The 24,855-nt window shown below is 42.0% G+C and overlaps 1 protein-coding gene across 1 annotated transcript in view; it reads left to right on the top strand.

The window, feature by feature from the left end:
- The first annotated feature begins 1,561 nt into the window (after positions 1–1,561).
- The window catches only part of LOC108927648 (cadherin-10-like), a 39,372-nt gene continuing 16,078 nt past the window's right edge, over positions 1,562–24,855 (top strand). The window contains exons 1-3 of the mRNA XM_018741058.1: positions 1,562–1,666; positions 12,007–12,361; positions 22,865–23,159. Coding sequence (XP_018596574.1) covers positions 12,140–12,361; positions 22,865–23,159 — 517 coding nt within the window. The 5' untranslated portion in view covers positions 1,562–1,666; positions 12,007–12,139. The remainder of the gene's footprint in view (positions 1,667–12,006; positions 12,362–22,864; positions 23,160–24,855) is intronic.

Raw genomic sequence — 24,855 nt, 5'->3', positions numbered from 1 at the left:
GCTCTTGTCCCCAGGAGCAGACTGCATGAGCGGTTACTGAAAATGGATAGGAGGACGGCCCCTATGTATCGTCCATTGCATTCTTCGGCCATTTATCTCTGTCCGGATAAATAACGTCGAGCAAGTGAGAAAAACGCAGACCTAATGGGGAAGTATTGTGGTTAGCAATGCTATTTTAGACCCGCGAATCTTGTGAACTGTGTATTGGTGGTTCCTAAGGGGTTTGTTGGAGGATCCTGGGAGAGAGAGAGTGGTACAAACCTGCATCTTGTCTGAGTGTTTACACCGAGAGTTACAGAGCCATTGGTGCCTCATAACGACTGTGTAATTAACCTCCCTGGGACGCTTGGGGGAGGGGGAGAGATAAACACCGCTGAAATTAATAGTAATTCATACCAGAAATGTACAGTACCCTGCTCTATCCCAGTGAGCTCATTAGTGTTTGAAATGCATCTGCAGCAGCAGTGTAAATTATGGAGTATATAGAATTGGCAGCACATGCACAGGGGGGATATATCAATACTTGTGTTCATGGTAATTAAACTAGCCTGAGTGATTTATTTATTTACCCCTCTCCTTCCAGGTTAATTACTTATTCACATTGATATGCCAAGATAAAACTTTTGCAGCTGAAAAAAATCACAACCTACTATAAATTTTTCATCCTATCTCCAGTTCTGGTTGGACGGGTTTGGTTTCATAGTCGTTCCGTCAGACAGTTGTCTGTAGATGTGTATCCTGATGGCTCATGCGACTCACAGGCATCCGGAGACCAGTCCCCACACGATCTCTTTCTACATTCGCACCATCGAGCGGAAGCAGCCTGTTACCAGAGGGGTTTAGGAAGACAGGGCTGGGAGGAGGCAAACTGGAGACGTGGTGGTGGGATGCCGAGCAAAACGCTGGAGTGGCTTTGCCCTGTGAGTAAAGGTGCTCAGCAATCACACCCGTTTCCCCTGCAGCCAGCCCAGAAGACACGCTGTAAACACATCTCCGTCCTTTAAGTGTCACTGAAAGGAGATTAGATCGGCTTGATTACTGAATGCTAAACAATCTATCGCCGTGCCTTTTTTACCGTTAGCCCAGTCTGCTTTCTGTATGGGAGCTTTACCCCAGCATTCTCATGCTAATTCCCTCTCTCTCTTTCTGTATCTTTGTCGCTCTGGAGCATCCCACCCTCTTGCGGCTCTAAACCCCCACATCTTCAGTCCCCGCGTCTACGACAGTCACGGCTCCCAGTGCGAGAGAGCAAGGGGCGAGCGAGGGCTTTCTCCTTTCTTCTCCTCTTCTCTCCTCTCTGGTCCCTTCTTTTTACTTTCCCCCAAAACCCCACCTCCCCCCCCACCGCCAACCTTTTTTTTCTTCATCCTTCAATTGGGGACTTGTGAATGGCAGCCAATCAGGACTGCCGTTCCCTTGGCTTCTGCCTCCCTGCCATCCAGAGCAAGAAGTGGTGCAGAGAGAGAGAGAGAGAGAGAGAGAGAGAACGAGAGAGAGAGAGAGAGAGAGAGCGGCAGCTGGACTCATACACAACACTGTAGTCAGTCTTGGAATCCGAGTGCAGGCGTGAGGCGACCAAACATCAGAGCTGAGCACCCACACGGAGTGTACAGCGGGAAACAAAATAACATGCATTTTAAAGGACAATAAACTGCATTGGCTGAAGGTAAGATTCTTTGCTCATATTAAGTTTATTTGAATTATTTACTGCATTTATTTATTTATTTATTTTTTTGGCACAAGTGAAAGCCCTGCTGTGTGTGACAACAGATTCTGCACTTTGGAGGAGGAATATTAAGCAGCCCAAGGCTGCATATTGAGACGGTCCTGAGTTAATGCACCGGGTCTCAAAATAAGTGTTGCATTTAACTTCACAACACTGGACCACCGACAACAGTGAACAGTGACCAACGGAGCCATTGAGGTGTGACCGTTTAACCCTTGATGTGATAACCCCAAAATTTGAGAATACAGATACAATTCAGAAAGCAGATGCACTTTGACTCAGGATGTGGGGAGGGGGTGCACGGAACAGACAGCTGCAATGACACAGGTGAAACAAAGGACAGGGCAGACACAAAGATGATTGGTGTCATGAGGCATGCACACCTTGCACCAGGAACCCGAAGGTAGAGGTATAAAGCCCAGATCTTGGATTTACACGGAAAGGTGTGCAGCAGTTATCCCTACAGGTGGGTAACAGCTCCGCAAGTTGGGCTACATGGATATGCATACAAATCAGTATTCTTGGCTTTTTCCTCACTGAGCAGTAAACGGGTTTTGGGGGGAGGGGTGGCAAGCAAAGGGCGGTTAATCAATCACCAGCATTGTACTATCTGGAAACGTACACTGTCAGTCTCAGTGACTCATCTAACTGTGTCACAGCGCAGCGCAAAGTAGCTCAGAAAGGTCTGACAAAACGTTGGAGAAAGTTAATGGCTATTTAACGCACCTCAGTTCAGGATTCTGCTCAATTTGCCGTGTTCCGTTTGGAGATGGACAAGGCATATAATAGCATATGGTAATGAGCAGGAAAAGAGAGCGGGTGAAAGAAACGGGTGACCGGAGCCCCTGTTCTTCGGCACAATTTGAAAGTTCAACCTGACGCTCCATACGGCAGGTGACCAAAAGATCCAAAGCAGGCAAGGCTGTTTGTGCGTCTTTCCTCGCCGAGGGACCGCCGTGGGTTTGCCAGAAACAGATTGCCATTCCGCTTCTCCTGCTGGCTCTAGAAAGGTTGCAGGGACATGATGTATGGGCAGCCGAAAGAGTGGATATTATTAGTACTTGGAAGATCGAGCCACTCCAGAATCTCAGTTAATGCCTCCGTGGAGTCTGTTGACAGCTTGGTTCCTCGATGCAAGCACGAGTCCTGGATGCAGGTGGGTGGTTGATACAAGGACGATGCTTTCTAGCGCTGCCATGCAGAGCCCCCTGCCCTTGGTCTGATAGACGATGACAGCTCGTTCCTTCGATGGCTCCACCAGTGTCCCCGATTCCTGTGGCTGCCATCTGCACGCTGTAATCACCCAGCGTCACTGCTGTGGCACGAATGTGAAGAAGAAACACCGAGTGGCTGAATGACTCAGGAGAACAGTTGTATGTCAAAGTTGAAGGAAAGCACTGCTATTAACGGCGCCTACTAAACACTATGTATCAACACAACTATATTGACATTACTGTACAGCATACCATGGCACACTGAAAATAGCGTGAGTCATGTTTCGCACTCAATTTAAGGTCTCCTTATTGTTAGAAACATGTTCCCTAATGGAACAGTTGCATTTTCAGAGGGCACATTATAGCTCATATTTACATTTAAGATTGATTAAGTGTTCAGCTGCATGTATCATAAACTACAAAGTCAAGATCAATAAAGCTCTATTTATTTTAATCTGACAGCCCACAAAAGTCAATTAATGTATCACAAATGCAATGCTAAGATGTTAAGATGTCATTTTACGTGACTGTGAAACATTTTCAGCTTTCCCTCTGAACAAGGCAACAACAAATTATGGTGTAGCTCTTCCAATAAGACCCCACAGTACCACAAAGAAACAAACAAACTTTGATCTACCATTTCTATGAATATATAAACTACAGGCAAGCTAGTCTTTTGAAAGTTGGTCTCCCAGGTAAAGACAAGGAGAGTTCATAGGCTTTTGATCCATATCAAAGTTTCTGAATCAAGCAAGCGTTACATTAATACTGTAGATGTTGTAGGATGGGGTAAACGCAGCGTCGCAGAGGGTGAAAACCAGCCCGGCGGCACTGGGAAGATCTTGGGCTCCACCTAGCGGCTGCTGCCGCCGCCAGCTGTTAGCATGCTAACGTCCACAGGCCGCGGCTAACCGATGTCTTTTCGCATGTAGCGTTCGCATTTGCGGGTCGCTGATACAGTCTCACTTATGGCTTAATCAGATTGTGCTCAGTTACGTGCTGCTGTGGCATAATTGCAGTCAGATGTTTCTAGATGAGGGTGCCACACACCAGCACACACACAATCCTGAACCCTATTCAGCTGTGGGCTTCTCGTCTTAATTTTATCGAGTGTTTTAATACCTCATTTTCACCAGAACCGCATCCATAATTGAATGCTTCAGCAGTGTTTAATTTGTGCCGTGACGTGACTGAGTGGAAATCATGCATTTCCTCTATGGAAGGAAATGTTTGACTTGACCCGCTATTAACTCACCTGGTAGCCTCATTGAGTGGAGCGGAGGGAATGTGTGCTTGATCCTTGTTATTTCCAGAACTATGAAATAATGTCCCCATGTCACCTTCATTGCTGTCAGTCAGCCTGTACTTCACATATGCAAATAATGTTTACAGGTACTTTGTAAATGCAAATCACTGTGGTCAAATTTGAAACGCTTTACCAGAGTAGCTGTGGTGTGGTTGTCAGTGAAGATCATGAGATCTTATGCAATAAAAACCTAATTTTTGTTCACATTCTCAACCGATGGGCAGATCTCTATACTTTTTTAAATCTCTTTCTGCTTTCAGTTCATCATTTTTGCATTTACAAGACTTTCCCTGGACATTTGTCTGCGCTATTGCACAGTCCTTCATTTAAATATCGAGAAAGAGGTTGAATAACGTGTTGAAAGAATGGCAGAAGCAGCGCTATGAAAACAAGATGCGCTGTCTAATCAGTGCGTTTGGTTTCGGAAGAAATTGCTTGAAGGTCATACTCTGACAACATTGGAAGTAAAACTATGCTAGCGGTAGGATCAGGACCACTTCTAGTCCTAAAAAATAAGTTTACAGGACTGGTGGTGGTCTACTGCCTCTCTTGTCGATATGCGGTTGTCTCCTCATATCATCACCCAGCTTTACAAAAAGAAAGTATTCAAGATGCCGCTTTGCCAAATTAATGGTGTGCAAAAGTGTCACAAGTCTGGTGAAAGCTGTATTTACATTCAGTCTTACATTTATTCACTTAGCTGACACTTTTCTCCAAAGTTACCCATTTATATAGCTGGGTAATGTTACTGGAGCACTTCAGGGTAAGTCCCTTGCTCAAGGATACTACAGCCAGAGGTGGTGAGCAAACGTGCAACCTTTGGGTTCAAAGGCAGCAGCTCTAAGCACTACACTATCCCTTTTAATTTATCATGCTCTGTAATTTTCAGTGTTACCCATCTTAATTTGCTGTGTTCTGTAAAACAGGACAATAAATACTATCAAGATGAAAGATATTTTCAAAAGCGAAATTCAAGTTAGTTGCGGCCATGAACTGCTGATTAGTACTTGTCCAATGGTGAGGACCACATCGTAGGACCAGAGCTTACCCCTGAAGCACAGGGCTAGGCAGGGTGCACCCTGGATGGGAGCCTGAACCATCACAGGGCAACTCACCTGTACCATAATCCAAAAAATACCTGGGAATCTGAGGGTACAACTAAACAGAGACATCACGATAGTATGGTCTCCTAAATAAGGGTTTCCACCCCCTCCTCCCACAGAAGGTTGGTGCCCCAGATTTTAGTATTTGGGTGAAGTAGACCGACGGCGAGCCGACAGACGTGGTGAAGCAACTGCAAGCCACAGCAGAGAGACTGGGCAGCATCCCAAGGAAAGCTGACAGTGGATTAGTGGTGAGAGGAGGGGTGGAGTCGCGGGGCTGGTGTCTGAGCCTGGCTCGCGCACGCGTGTGCGTGTGTCTGCACGTGCATGGGCACGCGTAGGTTGGCGGTAAGGCAGTCCATCGGTTAAGACCCGCATCGTAATCTCGTGTCAGTCAGGCAGGTCCCTGGTATCTCGCCGCATCACCTCCCCCCATCACGACCGTATCGCTGCAGTCACACGCTCCACCAGGGAGACGGCATGCTGGGCCGGCTTTGTGGGCAAGTCTCAGCACCGGGCGCCAAGTGCTGGATTTCTCCCTCCCTTTCACTTGCTCATATTTTTTTTTAATCACCAAATCACCATAAGCTGTGCTGCACTCCCTACCCCATGTGGTTTCATAAACTGTTTGTTCCTTTTTAACACCCTGCAGCCATCTAATGCAGTAATAAACAGATTGTATAGTCAGGCAAATATATACTTAAGGAAACCAACAGTTTAATGATGGTCCAAAGCTGCTGGCAATGATTTTATCTTCTCCTTCGTCCATGTTCTTAGCGCAAGCGTTAATAATAATAAACAAAAAGAAAAAAGAAAAAACGGAAGAAGGGGCAACATTTACCTAAAAGCGTCTCAAAGGCTAATAAACAGAGGCTTATTAGAATTCAAACACAACTGTGAATTATAATTGCAAAATTCAATCATAATAATCAGGCCAGATTAATTGCCTCAAGGTCCCCTTGATACTGTGACAAATTTCTGCCATATGCATGATAACATAGGTTCCCACAATGGGGTGACAGAGAGCATATCCTTCACCCTAACGACATGTCGATACGCTGCAATGTTTGCAGGATTCCTCTCAAATTGCTCTTAAACGCGACCCTGCTGCCGCTGTAATATTCTTTCAACATTGCTGTGACATCGTAGCGATAACTTTGCAGCAGCGTGACGCGATCCATAATGAAAAGGGTTCCTGTGTTCCGCTGGGAGAAAACTGGGGATGCATTTAGATGGGAAGCAGAAAAATGTGTTTGATTTCCTTTTCGGCTAACAGCCGCCCTATTGACAGATACACACAGGAGTATGGGAAGAATCAATCTGAACTCAATCTTTTCGATACTGAAGCCAGTGAATAACACTTGAGGTAACCTCGCCGGTCATTGCTGGAGTTTCGAGGTGTCGGATCCATCTATCAAGCTTAAACAGCAACTGAGTGTTTGGATCAAAGAAGTGCTCTTGCCTCATGGATCGACTGCAGTTCTGTAACCACAGGCTGAACAGAAAACCGCAGAACATCTTGTGGCAAATGTACATCTAAAATAAGAAAAGGTATTCACAGTGTGCTGCGTAGAGTCCAGTAAGGCGTCTACTGAAGAATAATTCATTCTTTAGGTCAGTGTCTCTGATCCATTTCTATAACAGTGTTTGTATCCAAAAAGCACAGACTCGTCTTACAGTATCGTATTACTTATGATGAGCAGTTCTGGGGCTCTTCATACTATCAGAAGCAACCAACCAACCGATGCCAACAACCGATTGACCTGAGCGGGGTTGCGGTGAGCCGGAGTCAATCCCGGAAACGCAGGGCGCAAGGCTGAAGGGAGAGGGGAAACACCCTGGATGGGACGCCAGTCTATCGCAAGGCACCCCAAGCAGCACTGGAACCTGTCACACAGCAGGCACTGGCGAAGCCCACTACCAGCCCCAACTGTCATAACCCCTAGATTAGTATTTGTAACCATCCATCCCTCCATCAATCAATCATTAACCTCTTGTCTTGGTGAAGGTTGTGAGCCTAAGGATCTGGAGCATCTCCATAATCACTGGGTGCAAGACTGAGTGAGGAGAAACCTGGGGCTGGATGCAAGTCCATTGCAAGCTAGCCACACACACACACACACACACACACACACACACACACACACGCACACACCCAGCAATTTAGCAGCACAAATCCACTGGAACTGCATGTCTTTGGACTGTGGGAGGAAACTAGTGTATCCATAGGAAACCCACGCAGACACAGTTAGAAATATTGTAACTAGTCACACAGTGTATGTGGTCTACCAATTTCTGTGCAAAACAATTTCAACAACTCAATAGTCACTAAAACAATTCAGGTTAAAGGAAAAGTGCATGTATTTCTTCCTCAGATTTCTTTTTCTTTAATCAGGTATGCTTGTATTGGCAAAAAATCTTTATGACCGAGGTTTTGGAAAAAAAAAAAAAAAAAAAAGAAAAGAAATGGACAAATTTTTGTATGTAGTCCAGTGGTGGGTGGAACCTCCTCTGTAACAGCCAGGTCCTAATGGCCCATATTCCACAACTTGCTCAGTCCGAGGAGCACAACTGGTAACCCCACACCTGAGGCCCTCAGAAACTAGATCATTCACTGGAAGTAACAAGAAAATAAGCCATGTTTGAACCTGAGGCTTAACCAGCAATGAGGAGCCAAGGGAACAGCCCCACCACAGCACCACCAGGTCTCCCACTGAGCTACAAGAAACTGGAAGACTCAATACGTCCAATTATCCTGCACTGTGCCATGACCATTGAGCAGTCAGCTCTGCAGCAATTATCACATCCATTAATATTGTTTTTTTTTTCTTTTGAAAATCACTTATTTTTAAAGATACATCCGTCTGTGACTGGCTTACCTGGCATACTTTACCAGACGTAATGAGTAATTTTGTGTTTTTAAAATATTATTATTATTATTATTATTATTATTATTATTATTATTATATGTAGTGTTCTGAATAGCTGTTTCACTACAGAAGAGAGCATAGGGCAATTTGAATTTTTAAGAGAATCTTCCAGTCAGGAACAAAGTCTGTACTCTTTTTGCCATATAGCATTTAGAAATAAAGCTATTAATCATTTCCAACAGGAAAAATATAAGAATGAGTGATTGGCACAATGAGCACTTTGGTCACTTCAGCAGAACATAGCTACTTGTCTGGAAGTTATTAGTAAGAAATAAACTATTTTTCACCTTAATTTAGCTGATGGCAATGTCCAAGACTGCTAATAAACTAAAATGTATTAGTTACTTACAGATATTCATGCATCACATGTCAGTGAGTACACACACACACACTTTCAGAACCGCTTGTCCCATACGGGGTCACGGGGAACCGGAGCCCAACCCGGCAACTCAGGGCGTAAGGCTGGAGGGGGAGGGGACACACCCAGGACGGGACGCCAGTCCGTCGCAAGGCACCCCAAGCGGGACTTGAACCCCAGACCCACCGGAGAGCAGGACTGTGGTCCAACCCACTGCGCCACCGCACCCCCTTTGTCAGTGAGTAATTAAGGGCAAATACATTGTTCAGGAGGGGGTGTGGTGGCGCAGTGGGTTGGACCGCAGTCCTGCTGTCCGGTGGGTCTGGGGTTCGAGTCCCGCTTGGGGTGCCTTGTGATGGACTGGCGTCCCGTCCTGGGTGTGTCCCCTCCCCCTCCGGCCTTACGCCCTGTGTTGCCGGGTAGGCTCCGGTTCCCCGTGACCCCGTATGGGACAAGCGGTTCTGAAAGTGTGTGTGTGTGTGTGTGTGTGTGTACATTGTTCAGGATCACTGTAGCAGGAGTCGGAATTGAGACAAAGGACCATCAGATTAAAAAGCATCAGCTCTAAACACCATAGTGCCCCTCAGCAGTCGAGTACTAGAGCAGCAATAAGGTCTTCCATTGCTTGGTTGCTTATGTACTAACCTTTGTGTACTCTTCAGTGATAAAGCCTCAAAATCAGTGTGGGGGGGGGGTGTCAAAGAGGCCTTTTATGTAGAGTCTATAACAGCCATAAGCAGGTTTTTTATGCTTCTGCTTATCATAAACATGACACCAGCAATGTTTCTCTGCCTGATATGTGGCAAGTGTAAACAATCTTTGGAAAGTGATGTGTCTTCTCAGGGTGGCTGGTTTTTTAAAGCAAGTTAGAATATACAAAAAATACTGTAAATGGGAGGTAGGACACAGAGGAAGACCGTGTGCGAATTGACTACTTGTTCAGTGGTCAGAAACATATGTGGTGTAACTCAATGGCAGTACCAACTTCCTACTCATGAAGCACGGAGCGATGTAGAGTGGATTTACCCTTGCACTGCTTGAGGTGTGTCAAAACCTCTTCCACTTTTAAGAAAAAACAGACTCTTCCTTTAGCATGTCAAGGATGACATGCAGTTGCTCTACTTGGGGTGATAGATTGAGACATGAAGTGGCCCATCACTTTGTGATGGATGAGCAGACAGACGAATGAATTCCCTGTACGTGGTTCACCAACGGTGTCAAGCAGGTGACAGAATGGCAGGAAAATGAGCTGTCATGGGTATCCATTGGATGTAATCTTCTTTGACTGTGTTAAAGAATGTTTTAGGCTTCGCATTTACACTCATTGACCAACCAGGAAAAGTGTCCGATTTTTTTCACTTATATGCGAGACCTGCATTAGTCTGCATTCAGTTTGGCCAATTGATGAATTATTGAATGAATGAATGAATGAATGAAAATAGCCGGTCATAGGATCAACAAAAAAATAACAAGACAAAAATTGTCTTACATATTTTATCTTACCGTTTTAAGTCATGTTTGTTTAATATGTTAAAAATTTTTCAGTTGTACTCACTTTAGATACGTATCTGTAATGACTATTTGATGCAAGAGAGACACATCTGTTTCTGATAAATTCAAAGTAAAGGAATCGAAAATAAGTAAAAGGACATATTTCTCCAAAGACCATTTTGAAGGGCTAATTTATCAAAGCAAACGGATTTAAATATACCTGCTTCAATAGGTCACCATCTGGTATCAAGGCATAGCTTCTAACTATAGTTTCTGGATACCGATTACAAAGACATGCTTGGCATAACCGATATTTGAAATTTAAGGTATTCTGAAAGTGTGCATTATCCATTTATTATCCGGTGTCTGTAATTTCTTGTCCAGTTCAAGGTCATGGTGGATTTCAGCCTTGTACCTGAAGCATAGGGTGGGTGGGACGGTCCACCTTAGACGAGATGCCTGTCTGTCACAGGGCAAAAAGAAACTTTAAATGGGTTGGTGACCAAATCTGTTTCAAGTATGATAGTACAAAAGTTTTGAAAAATTATAATAATCGGGGTAAAATGTAGTTTATTGGTATAAATATACGGTTAAGACATAAAAACATAATTTGACCATGATATAGCCGTCCCTGGGTTTCTGCCCTTTCAAATGATATAGTGTAGAGAATCCCCAAATTGTGGACGTCACACATAGTATTACTCGCGTTTACATGATTTCTTCCAATGGGAATTTGGCCTGTTAACGTTTGTTAAAACTTTCAGAGTGAATAATTCATGGTTTTGGTATCTCGTTAAGCAAATTGCTCAATTTGCATTTATAGCACAATGTTAATTCACGCACAGCACTTCATATTCATCAATTGAACCGTAATACTAATTTGTTCGAAGACACAAGCCGATCCTGTCTTCATTCAAAAATCTCTATTGACATTTTAATATCTTCCCCACTTATCCCAAACTTTACTGAATTACAGTACACAGTAGTAAAGCACACACACACACACACACACACACACACACAATGAATATTTGGCAGAGCAGTTCTCAGACATTTATCTTCTAAACGAGCCCCTCAGAAAATGTGCCCCTTTAAATAAATAAATTAAAAACAAACAAATAAATAAATAAAACCGATTTTTACTTCTTTGGATTAACTTCCAAATCCTATAAATTATGCATACATCACTGAATTACCTACTAAATCCAGCCCATGAGGAGACAGAACTTCAGTGAGGCATTTCAAATACTTTCCTTTCAAATACTTTCCCATCTTGTCTTCGAGAGTATCTACTGGTTAAATTGTTCATAGTCTTTGTTTCCATTTTCTTATTAATTTGTTTATCATATTTATTTTCCTCATTACAATTTTTCGTACCACTCGAGGGGCTGCAGTGGTGGTTGTGGTTTTTCGTGTGGAAGCCAGCGAGGAGGGCTGTTGGGTTAAGGCCTGGTAACCATTAGTAGAGGCACCCAGCCACCTCCTCTCTCACTCCTATGTTCCCGCTGGAACTTAATTAGCACTAATCTAGCTGTTATACACAGAGAAACAAATGGGCTGAATCAAACACAGGTTTATAAATGCTGCTCTTTGGGGCACTGCTGCCTAATTAAATAGCATAGGCCAAATGCAGAACAGGTATTTAACTGAATGAATCACAGTAATCACAAGCAAACAGTGTCTCTGCTGATTATAGCAGATGCTTTACAAATATTAGCAAAAAACGACTGCATTTTCTTGTCTTTTTCATTTACACATGTTTGCATGTCTACTTACATATATGTACTTAATGCAATGAAAATCTATAACTGCTTGATAGCACAGATGTTTTTACTCTCTGACCTTCCTTGTAATAATGCTGGGATTTCTTCTTTTCAGGGATCAACAGGAGGGTCGAGGAGATGAATAAAATGTCAGATTTGGTGACACGCCAGTTCATCGCACCTTCCCCACAGAACGGCTGTCCACAGTAGATCACTCATTAAGAACTGTGTCAGACTGATCGGATACCATGGTAATTAATAGCTTCCTGCCACTCTTGCTGCTGTCCTTCCCTCTTCTGAGCTCGGCAGTCCCTCTGTCGAGCGGGAGTGACGGGAATCTCTTTGGTGAGTTCCCCAGCCTGCCGGAGAAGGACAGAAGGATACTACATCGCTCCAAGAGAGGCTGGATGTGGAATCAGTTCTTCCTCCTTGAGGAGTACGCAGGTCCAGACTTTCAATATGTTGGCAAGGTAAGGTGTCCATACTTAAGTGCTATTATTTTTATTGGTCACTGAGTGAACATTTGAGCCAACAAAGAGTTAAACTGAAGATAGAATTTGAACATTATGTTGGGTTCACATGTCATCTGAACTCTCCTGTTGAATCATAGCCCATCAATAAGTCCAGATAAGGTAAAGAATAGGTATTGTTTCCGCTATATATCGCCTTCTGACAGTCCCCGAAACCCCACAAGGGTGATAATGAATACCAGTGTGTGACTCCCTTCTGAGCACTTAATGGAGTTAGAACACTATCTGGGTAGACGATGCAGGGAACAGTATTCTGTAGCTGTTAAACAGTGAAACCTATGACCAGAAGATAGAAAGTATCACAGTCAATTAATTGATTACCGCAAAAGAAAAACAACCCTTGGTGGGTGGATGAGTCTAATCCATAGTGCTCTCGCTGGAGGGATTGTGTGATTCTGCTGTGAGGGTTATTTCCACAGGGTGAGATTTATACCATATATTCCAAGTCAGGGTAAATTAGTATTGACCCGAAGCTAAGGTGGCAGTTACAGTATTAGGGCTGAGAATGTCTATAAGAAGGCGAAACATAACTTATGGTGAAACCTCTTCTGAAGATGTCTTACAGTACATAAAATGACTTTTGGTAACAGAGACTGATTTCAGCATCATTTGACATTCCCCAAAGGCAGTATGGGCTGTACATTATGGGGTTGACACTATGGGCATGATGAAGGTTTTATGTCTTCATCCCATCTTGAGAACTGGGATCCTGTGGATATACTTATCCATAGCAGGACAAAGGACTATATCGTCCGGCTGAGCAACCACAGATTAGAAAGTCCTGGCAGGACTGCATTGCACCGGATTACATGTGCAAAGGTCAAAGAAAGATTGTCCGAAAGTCAACTCAGTCACAGCGCCACCGCTGATAGCATCGTTAGAGCATTCCCTTCTACAAGACATAGTGCTTTATAGTGGGAGGGGCACAGTGGTTGCTGCTGCTAATGGAGAGTCATGCGTTATTTGGAAATCTCAGCCATCATCCCAGGAGCTGAAAACAGTGGAGGCCGTCGACAGCCAATTTTCCGAGAAGAAGCTGGCTTTCATCATGAGTTTCCTCTTTGCACGTAAACAAGTGTCTCTCTTTTTCTTTTATTGGTGAGAAATATGACTGTCTGGCGAGGAAGACAGCATCGTGATGCTGCATTTCAGTGAAAAGAACAGTGAAAATGAGAATGAAAAGGAATCGAGAACAAACAGATAAACGGAGCAAATTAGATTAATTTCTCTTTCTTGCACAAAAGAAGAAACCCTCATGATTACATTGATTACTCCAGTCCCTGCAAAGAAGACCACACCAGTGCTTCATCTGGTGCCAAAGGCCTTCGGCTCAGATACTCTCTGGCATGACAGATCACATGCCCGGCTGTGGCCTGGCCCAGTGACCAATCTCATTCCCAATTAAAGTGCCAGGTTGGACTGTGACAGTCATAAAATACAAACTCCTCCTTGCAGCAGTGGAGGAGGTAAGCTGCCCACAGCAGGTGTTACTAAATCTACCAGCTCCTGCCTGCTCTTTTTCAAAGTCACCCAGGTTTGACAGCACGGAGATGGTTTCTAAAGGGTGCAAGTCATTCAATGTCAAGTGAGTTTGTAACAATATGAGGACTCTAAGACCTTTGCATATAACACAAGCTCAGTCATTGCGGTTTTGCATATTTTCATGTACACTTTTTTGTGACATATTTATAACCTGTGTCTTTTAGTTTGCTGGTCTAATTTGCCTTTGCTTAAATCCTTCCTTCATTTGTGGCATGTGACATGTGACATTCACTTATATAATGGAAAATCGCATCCACAAAATTAAATTGCATAAAATTTGGCTTACATTATTGGAAGGATAATGGAAAAAAAAAAATCTATATATATATATATTCCACTTTTTCTGCCACTTACCGTGTGGGGGAAAAAGGGAAGAAAAAATTGTTTTCAGTTATTAAATGCATAAGAAATTAATTAATCATTAGAAAATGTGACAAATATAATATTAATACTAATATTAATGACAAAATGATAACTTAATAACACTAATAGAATCTTTTGGAGGTAGAGGACGAAAGGCAATCGCATAATATCTTAACTTGCTTTTTCACGCGGTGTGTCATCATGGAGTTTCACTTTATAAAACTTCTACATTTAGCCTAGTGTTCCATGCTGAAAGTACATAAGGCTAATACATGCATATATGGGCATCAGTTGACAACTGAATAAATATTTTAAAATTGTAGCTCACTACACACAAGAAACAAAGCAGAAGTAATTTTCACCTAAATGCTGATAAACTAACAAAAAAATAACACATAAAATAATATCACATTTATTTATACTTGTCATCGACAAGGGCAGGAGACGGTGGGGAAGGTGAGCATCCAAGAGTGGGTTGTTTATTCATTCAAACTGGAACAAGGGACAGGCAAGAATTGTCGTCAGGGCACAGGCTGGAGTTGTGCTATGTGCAGATGTGATCCAAGGGGCAAGATGAGAATCAAAGTCGATGAGATAAATCAGGAGGTATAGAACCAGAAGAACAGGGATCAGGGAACCAAGGGTAAACGAGCAAGAAGTCTTAGGTCGTCTCTGGGCTTTTGCACAGGGAGCGGTGGACTCAAAGAGTTTCCCCAACCCTGTGAGACAGCGTTGCCTCTTTATCCCCAGTTGCTCTGATTGGAGGCAGGAGCGGCCGCTTGGCGCGATAGCGTGGTCATGACAATACTCTTAGATAGCATGGATCTAGAAATGAATAAACCTGTGTTTGTTCAAACGCCTCTTGAAATAAATGTCCAATCCATTCTCATAGATAAAATATAAGTCTGAACAAGCATGTTGTCTGACATTAGGCCTGGCACAGCTTACTTCTGCATATATAAATCCCATATCACAAAAATTTACATCAGCATAGTTCATTGCAGTAATTATTCATGCACAGTAACTAGTGTATAATGGCTTGGCAGCTATTTGAGAGACTTTTCTGTTAGTACATTGTTTTCCTGAGGTGAAGCAGTGGGTGTACGTAGGCTTGAGATTTGATGAGTGGGTGTATGTAGACAGGAGCATTGGCTTTAATTGCTAGCTTAGCCAGGATGGTGGTGTTGCCGAAGACGTGGACAACCACCAGTGATCATTCAAGCAATGAAGAGATGCTGCTTCATTGCCCGTCAGGAAAGTCACACTTCTTTGAATGACCAGGAAGGGGTTACACACTCTGAGTGAAGGTTTTTGAGAAGGTTTAAGGAAGCGGTTCATGGGATCAAGGGAAGGGGTTGAGGCCATTCCCGGGCAAGAGCAGAAAGGTTCAAAGGAGTTCAAGTAGGATCAATGGGAAGAACACCCCCCCCCCCCCCCCCCCCTCATCCAAGTATGAAAGCAGCATGGCCTGGGCATGTGATAATATCAGTTGTCATTGCAAAGAGAAATGGAAGAATTATCACAAGGTTTCAGATCCAAGTTAGACGGATACTGCTGCAGTGACCTTTATCTGAGTTTCTTCCATCTGTGGTAAGTGAGTGAGCTTGTCGTAAACAACAAAATAAATATTTTTTTTTCTTATTATTATTTTCGAAAGTTAAACCACACAGAGTGTGCATTTAGTTCTTTAAATTCTAGTGACTGCTAACCCAGCTTTCTTGAAACTAATGGCATATCATGAGACAAAATGAATGAATGAACAAACAAATAAATGGGTAAATACATAAATAAGGCAAGTCTGGCATACTGTGTGAGGAAAATGATTTCCTATGTAAGTCTGGCCTGTAGGTGATAACCAACCCTGCAGCAAAGAGAGACTAATAAGCAATCCAGGGAAATGCATTACAGGCAAACTGTTAGATTTGTGCTTTTCCATGGTTGAGTCTGAGATGGTCATTTGACACTAAGCTCAAATGGATGTAGAGGCCAGTGACGGCAAAGTACACACACCATGAATTCATGTTTGTCTACTTCCTAGATTTTCAATATTTGATTAATTCTGCAACTTCCTTGATGACTAATAAACAGAACCAACTAAATGAAACATAGGGGGATGCAGGTGATGCTTCCCAAGACAACGCTTGTGCATCTGAAGTCCTAGAAGTCATTTGTTCAGGTTTCGCCTCAGGGAGTTAATGGCATCTAGTGAGCAAAACAACAGAGTCGCAGTGTTGAGCTGGAATACCTATTCCACTTTGCCACCAAAGTTTCACATGAAAATAATTAAATACTTTCATTGTTGACTTTCACTGTTTCTTATTAATGAATTTGATATTTATTGTTGGTTTCTCAAAATAAATATAAAATTAATTAATAAGTTTCCAATTGACTGTTTGGTATGATTTTTGATGAATGAACCAATATCATGTAATAGACAAATAATTCTAAATAGGAAGAAGAAGAAGAAGGTTTTAAGCTCTTCTGAGTACTTGTAAACTTCCACTGCTTATCATGATTGTTGCTGAAGCCAGCTGGGTGATCTGTGAATTAATATGAAGCGCACTTCTGCTAATAGCATGTTGACCCTTTTGCTACCACAAAAAGCACCATGGCTCTTATCAAGCACAAGTCTAACTACTAAGAGTAACAAAGATGTGGGATAAACCGAAACCAAACAGGTCCCTCTAGAGTTGGATCAATATCCATCCGCTACACTGTAGAAGTTGAACATTAAAAATTACCCTTCACAAATCACAAACAGGACCAAAAGTCTGTAAGAAAAAAGTATATTTTAACAAATATGGAGCAGAAACTATATTTGTAGAGTGTCATTGTTGAGAAACTCAACAAAATAAAACATAAGTTGGATAATTAAGCAAAGGATAGAAGATAGAAAGTACTGTTTAAAACTGCACAGCCATTACTGAGTCTTGGGTTGATTGATGAGATTGGGCATGTGACAATTTCAAATTACAATTAAATAAAGATTGACCTAATCATGAGTAACCCATTTACATTATCTCATTCTTATGTACAGTATCTAGCCGACCGAACACTGCATATATTCAGTTTCTGAAGGTTTGACGTTATACTTATTTGGTAGTTTGCTGCATTGCAATTATTTGCTTCTATACATATACTTCCATAAACAAATGGCTTTTTATATCTTAAAATACCTGGTCGAAATGTACAATTTTACTTATAAACAATAGTTTATGGAGTTGTTTCCAACAGTACATGGGGCCAAGAGAGTGGGAATGAACAATTTTAACTTAGAAACCAGGATTTTATGTTCTTCGTAACCCTGTGGGGGCAGGCGGATAACAGTTTATGAAAACAGCGTTGCAAAATACTTTAAAAAAAAATAAAAAATAAAGTCAACAATAATAGCTAAGACTATATAAACACATAGGTTGAGTAATATGGAATAAGATTGGTCCTGGATGGCACCTAATATATAGAATAATGATTACTTAAGGCCTGCCTGCGCTTTAAACACAGAAAGAGTCGGCGACTTCAATAAGAACATGAAAGGTAAACAGGGCATTTCAAAAGTGAATTACACAAATGGAATGCTGAGGCGTAAACAAATGCAGAAGATGAGTGAGAGGGGGAGAGAAGGAGATAGAGGGGAAAGAAACAATAATTATTCAGTTCCCGTCCTGGGCTCAATCTCTGTATTCCTATCTCCGTTGTGCAGCACTGAGCAGTGCTCACTGAAGGCCTGATCAGAATTGCCAATGTTTCTACTGCTTTTCCATGTTTTCCTCTGCCTGTCTCTTCCGCGGTAAAAGGCTATTTTTGTTTCCATAAATTAAAATAAAAACAAACACCACCACCTTACTCTGTCACAAAATTCCTTTTTCATGTCCTGAATATTTTAAATGGGTATACGGAATAGATGTTTTTCAGTCCGTCAAATACAAAATGTTCTGAAATTGTTTGAAACATGAATAATCCATATACTACCTATTGTAACATATTTCAGATAAGGAAAACTTATGCTCTAAATGACCAAAACAAGGTAGTACATCACATTTCTGTGGCATGGGCTGTAATCAGGCTGTTATGAGCAGTTAAGACTGATTACATCATGCATCACGTTGGGTCATAAAGCAGAAAGAATGCATCTACCATATATTTTCTTCATGTGACTCTTGGGCTTTCGGTGCATTTGCCCCAGAAAAATCTTACAGAGAAAGAATGAGTCCTGAAATAAAGGAAAAAGGGGGTTTGTATTCTAAATGACACTATTAGAGAAACTCATTCCACAACAAATTGTTCTTTTCTCTACAGGTTGTTCATGTCGACCCGAGGTATCATTGGCAATACCTATAACCCTCAACTTCAGGAAACTGCCGTTGAGGCGTTTCCCCGTGATGAATTACACGCTACATTTATGCTGATAATGGCATTTTGGCGGGGTTACATAGGAACAATAAGGCATCATTAGCACCACACTTGATGTTTTGCGAGATAGACAGGGAAGAAGCCATACATATTAATTTCCCCAATTCCCAGGGAGGCGTCTCAAGTTGATCTGAATGACCAAAGACATTCATATTGCATGAGTCACTGCTAATGATTGTAATTCTGTGCCTGCTTATTATAATTTGAAATGTGTTTAAATGTGTTTCCAGCACCCATGGGACAGTTAGGTCAGTAATTAGGACATGCAGAAGCAGCCAGTGGGCACTATCTGAACAGCTGAACAGGAAATGCGGGATGCCCTGGTCTAAATAGAATCTGTCTTGTTAAGAGGAACAGGTAAAAGGAAAAAAAGAACACATTTTATACAGTCATTTTCAGCTGAGGAATATGAGTAATGCTTCTGCTGGTGGAAGAATTCTGCACGAAGAGAATAACACCTAGGGTCCATAGGTTTAAAGCTAAGGTTGAAAGGTCTGTCTTGACACGTACGTGCTGACAAGGTGTGTTACTTCTTGACAACAAGCTCGTTTGACATTTGACAGTTGTCCTGCAGTCCAGGCACCCATTCATCTGTCTACAGAGCTTCATTTAATTTTTTTCAGAGTCCCTCTAAAAAAGGCTGTCAGAGGGTGTTATGTAAGTAGGGAAGCGTCTTTAAAGTGTTGTGGGTTGTGTACAGCTTGAAGAGTCATCTGTTGGGTCTTTTGGATGCCCATATCTGGTTATCTACAGCTGGTCAGGAGCACCCCATCCACTCCAAAACAACTCATCCACCTTCCAAACATAACATTGTCTATTTTTGCTGAGGATAAGGCCCTTGCTTTAGAAACCCGCATCAAAACAGGAAAAAAAAAAAAGAAAAAAAAAATTGTAAATCAAGCTAATTTAAGCTGTTTAGAAATAATGTAACCATTACCTTCAACATTAAACAAACTGACAATGGCCAGTTTAATTCCAGGTGATGATAATGGTCATATGTCATTAAAAATCTTTTGTTAAAGTATAGTATGACCTTATTGTGTATTCGTCGATATGAATTTGCTGTTAATTTTGGACTGAACTCAGTGTTCCTATTGGGCTTCTTTCCTTATCATGTGGAACAGCTGCGTGCGAGCTTGTTAACATAATTGATATGTTGAATCCTCAACAGGATACTGTAGTGGAAAGAAGTTAATTAGTTGTCGTAGTGGTTGCGTTCTCCGGGCAGGTATCCAACACCCCAACCTCGAAGTATATCGTACGGAACGTGGCAGATTAAGAGGAACGCATCTATCGTTTTTGGTTGTTAAGCATGCTGCCCTTACAACATCAATTATGGAATCCTTGTGCTGTGTACATCGAGCGAAACAGGCTTTAAGTGGCTTCCGCTGTAAGTTTAACGAAGCGTTGTGAGGCACCGTGGCTGTTGTCGCGTGCAAAGGCCCCTCACTAAGAATGCTCTAAGCAAACTCAGAGCAGCTAGGGAAGGTGATTTGCTCAAGAGGTGCAATGCTTTTGCTAGAAAACTATTAAAATAGAGGGAATTTATATCAGGCAGATGCTCTGTTAAACAAAGCATTTTAAAGCAAAGGGGAGTCCTTTGAGGTTTGGCTGGGGTCTGCTCTGTGGTGGGTCTGGGGTTCGAGTCTTGTTTGGGGTGCCTTGCGACGGACTGGTGTCCCATCCAGGGTGTGTCTCCTCCTCCATGTTGCTGGGTTAGGCTCCGTCTCGCCGCGACCCCGCTTGGGACAAGCAGTTGTAGACATTGTGTGTGTGTGTGTGTGTGTGAGTCTTTTCAAGTTATTCTGTTTTGAATAGCTGTTGGACTTGTAGGATTGACGAGTCCAACGTGCAGCATTCTTGATTGTAGGGGTAACGGTGCACTTTCAAAGACAGGTTTAGATTTAGTGTTTTCAGGAGGAAGGTGAACCCCCGTCTGCACCCATCTTCCCATCATAGATAAGGTATAAAAATCCTAAATAGTCTTCATGCCGCTGTTTTCAGCAATCAGTTGCTATGCCATCCCTCTCTTTGCTGTCCCAATATGTCCCGAAAAAAAGGGGCTAGGGCTTTGGATGTTGGGATGCTATAACAGACATACAATCACAGTCTAATACTTCCAGTTGAAACATGTTATGTACCAACTATGTGTGTATTCTGCACTAAAGGTATCCTCAGACTCACTTGTCCACCAAATGTTAGTAGTAGTTATCTTTATATAGACAATTTTAAGTGTCATTTTACGTCCATTATGCACATGCAGGACAGTATGAAGCACCAGGGAATCAAAATGAAAGTGAAATATAACCTTCCCTCTTGAGGGACTCAGTTTCGTCTCCCATTATGAGATGACCCCCTTTGTGTCTTTGTAAGGAAAGAATGAAATTAAGATGGTTTATATCTACACAGCAATCTCCGAATTGCGTAATTACCTGCTGATGGACAGTCTGGCAGAGAATACCTTACCTGAGAAACACAGAACCATTAGGCACATTTCTAATACAGCAAGTAGGCCACATTTTCATGCCAGAGATGATCAACGTTTTTTAAATGAGGTATAATCACAACACGACCAGAAATGTGACCCATATATTCCACGAGCATATTAATCAGCATCACACATGCCTCTGGGTTCGGCCAAAGACAAGGTGAGAAATTGGTCCTGGTGGGGTGAAGGGGTCATGAAAGCAAAGCTATTGTCATCCGTAGAACATGAGCATGTCTCTCGGGGAGGATTATAAGCAATGAAATTTTAGCTAGAGTTACTAATGCGTCAGACTTCAGGCGATTATGCAGTGTTGTAAATCACACCTATAAATACAATGCATGCATTTATAATCTTTAATAAAAGTGGCTTGCTTATTATTCCATGAGTGAACCCACAATACTTAGCAAAAAAAAAAGGCAACATTTCACAGCCTTTCACTTTATGAGCAAAACGAAAATGGATATGTAGACTTATGGGTTAGTAATTTATTAACAGTTACTATGTATTGTAACCACCCAATATTATTAACAATTTAAATATGTTTTTGTCGCTCATGGTAATTACTCATTTATGATAATGACAATATAAGATTTCTTAAGCTTTATATGATCTTGTTGTGGAGTTGTAACTGGGATGACAGCTGTATGTATTTTTTTTATTTAAAAATAAATAAATAGAAACATTTCAGAACACGAATTTCTAATTCCAGGTTGCAATGCCAGCTAACCTGACACCATCTCTCTTCATATGCCAAGGTTACCCCAAAGCAACACTGGACAATAAGCATGAACACACTTGGTAGTCAAGAAGTTTGAATATTATCTTAAGCTTTTTCCGGTGGCGTTTGGGTCACTCGGAATCTTGCCCTGGAGCCCAAGTTTTATGTGTGTATTTAAACTCATGAAGCTTGCACAAAGTTTTAAAAACACTAACTTAACAGCCTGCACCCAAAAGTAATACCATGGCTAAATGTGCAGAAGCATCATTGTACAAAACTGCAGATTTATTTTCATTATGATTCCCATGGCTTTTAAAGACATTAACTGTATGCGGGGGATGGTTTGGTTTGACGCCGTCGGCAGCTCCGCTTGGCACACCACGATGATTTCTCCCCCGAAGAGATGCGTCTTGTTTCAGAAATGACTACTTCAGGTGGCAGGCCCAATCACGATAAGAAGATGCGCAATCAATTTGAGAGCAATGGCTCCGGGTATACAGTCACGTTGCTTAGTAACAGGTGGAAAATATTCTGTGTGCGGTATGTAATAGCTTCCTTTTTTAGAATATCTTTCGTATGGATTCAAATAAACTGCACTGACAATTTTGGTTTGTGTGCTTCTTGCTCTTAAGGCTAGCAGTAATCTCCTTGTTGTTTCTTTTGAAGTGATTCATTTACCACATAAAAATGTTTAAAACAAAGATATTTAGCAACTACCTGTATCCAAAGGAATTTATTCAGCTCAATATGTTTTACTGAAGAAACTCTTGTTAGGAATCCTGCTTAAAGGTTTAACAACAGAGCTCCTCTTGGAACCCATCTGCCTTCTCGTGATTTCACAAGCAGTTTCTTAGCCAGAGTGTTACTAGATGCTCCTATGGCTGTTAGATCTCAATGTTGCCTCTATTTCTTCCCACTGCAGCTTCACTCGGATCAAGACAGAGGGGACGGCACCGTCAAGTACATCCTCAACGGAGACGGGGCAGGCTCCTTGTTTCTCATTGACGAGAACTCGGGCGATATCCACGCCACCAAGAGGCTGGACAGGGAAGAGAAGGCATACTACACGCTCCGAGCGCAGGCTGTCAGCAAGCGGACGGGTCGGCCTCTGGAACCTGAGTCTGAGTTCATCATCAAAATCCATGACATCAACGACAATGAGCCAAAGTTTTCCAAGGAAACCTATGTAGCTAGTGTTCCGGAGATGTCTGATGTTGGTGAGTCCATCAGCACCTTTGAACTGGTTGTGCATGTGTCTGTTTTTTTATGACATTATGGTTCAGAAATGTTATATGGTGGATGTCTGAAAACAAGCTCTGTTAAATATTGGATTTGCAGGTCAGTTTACAGCTGCATATACATCTGTTGGAAAGAAAACTTATTTCATATTCAAATATTTTAAGTTTGGTTTTTGACTTTGTGGCTGGCTACTTATGTGTTCCACTTGGCATAACGGGTCAGACATTCCCGTCTGACATAAAAACACATGCATGCTTGATGAGAAGTAATGGTCATACCAGGGTGTTACCACAGTCATTTCATCCCTTCCAGTTTCCACTCTATGCAAAAATACAATAAAACATGCAGCACAAAAAGATTAAGTGGTCTTCAGTTGGAACTATTTGCTAAGGAAATGTGCATAGAATGTGGCTCTGAGGGAGGAATTTGAGTAATGGAAGCACTGAAAGCATGATGGGCTGTTTGTCTCACCCAGCATGCCTGGCTCATGACATCTGAGAATTCCACACGGTTACTCATACTGGGCTGTGTGTGATGTTGTGTTTGTTATTAATTTCCCTTGGCCTTTCTGAAGCCAGTGTGTTTGGAGATAGAGTTTTCTCCGTATCACCCCACAAAAGTCTTGTAATATCCATGCGGAAACATGCGTGGAAAAAAACCTAAAGTTTAAATAATATTTGAACTTGTGTATAAGCATGGATTTTTAAAAATATTTATCTAATCTTTCAAATGCAACTGACAGGAGGAACAAAGCGTAGAAGGGATACAAACGTGATGAAAAATCAATAGTAAGGATGGTTTGTGTTATTGGATCTATTTTGATTGATTACAGCATTTCTAAATCCCAAGCAGAGCAGAATAAAAGAGATTTTACCCTTTAGGTAAACTGTTGGGGTCATTTAAAGTCACCCCTCCCCCAGGAAAAGAGGGAGGATAGTGAAGGGAGATTTGTTTGAGCCAATAGATAGCCTGGTGGTTAAATCTAGCACTGTGCAATTGAAGGGCTTGGGTTCAACTCCCTAATCCTGTTTTAATACACTTAAGGATGGTACTTACCCTGAATTGCTCCAGTCAAGGGTTCCAAGCTATAAAAAAAAGTTAGTCATAGTATATAGTGTACAAACCTCCAGTTGTAAGATTTCATAGAAAAGGTGTTCGTTAAACGAATTAATTTAAATTAATGTATGGAGCCAATAGTTGTGCTGTAATTGCCTGGAATTTCACAATGTTCATTCATATGTATTTACACAATATAGTAGTAGGTATCAGTAGGGTGCCAGGAAGTGAAGGTTCAATAGAAGTGGAGAACAGGCCCATAGTACATTGTGCATGCATGTCAAAAGACAGGGTTCGCAGTGCAGTAGTTCAGAGGGGGAAAGCTGCAACCCATGTGTTTGAATGTGGAAATTGTTAATCAAAGCAGCGATCCGTGGCGAAGCAGCATACCTTTTTCCTGGCATGCATAAGGGAATTGGAAGGCGACAGATGTCCCTGCGTTCATTAGTATGCTCTGAGATGAAGAAACGCAAAGCGGATGAGATGCTCCAAATGCCAAGGACAGTATTGGGTTGTGAAGGAGACAGCAAGTGTGCCCACAACCCTTCTGGAACATCCACTGACCTCGAGAGTTTGGAAGGAAGGAAGGAGATAGATAGATAGATAGATAGATAGATA

The sequence above is a fragment of the Scleropages formosus genome, chromosome 19, assembly GCF_900964775.1.
Source record: "Scleropages formosus chromosome 19, fSclFor1.1, whole genome shotgun sequence".
Lineage (NCBI taxonomy): Eukaryota > Metazoa > Chordata > Actinopteri > Osteoglossiformes > Osteoglossidae > Scleropages > Scleropages formosus.
The sequence above is the reverse complement of the archived record's forward strand: the minus strand, read 5'-3'. Positions and strand labels throughout refer to the sequence as shown.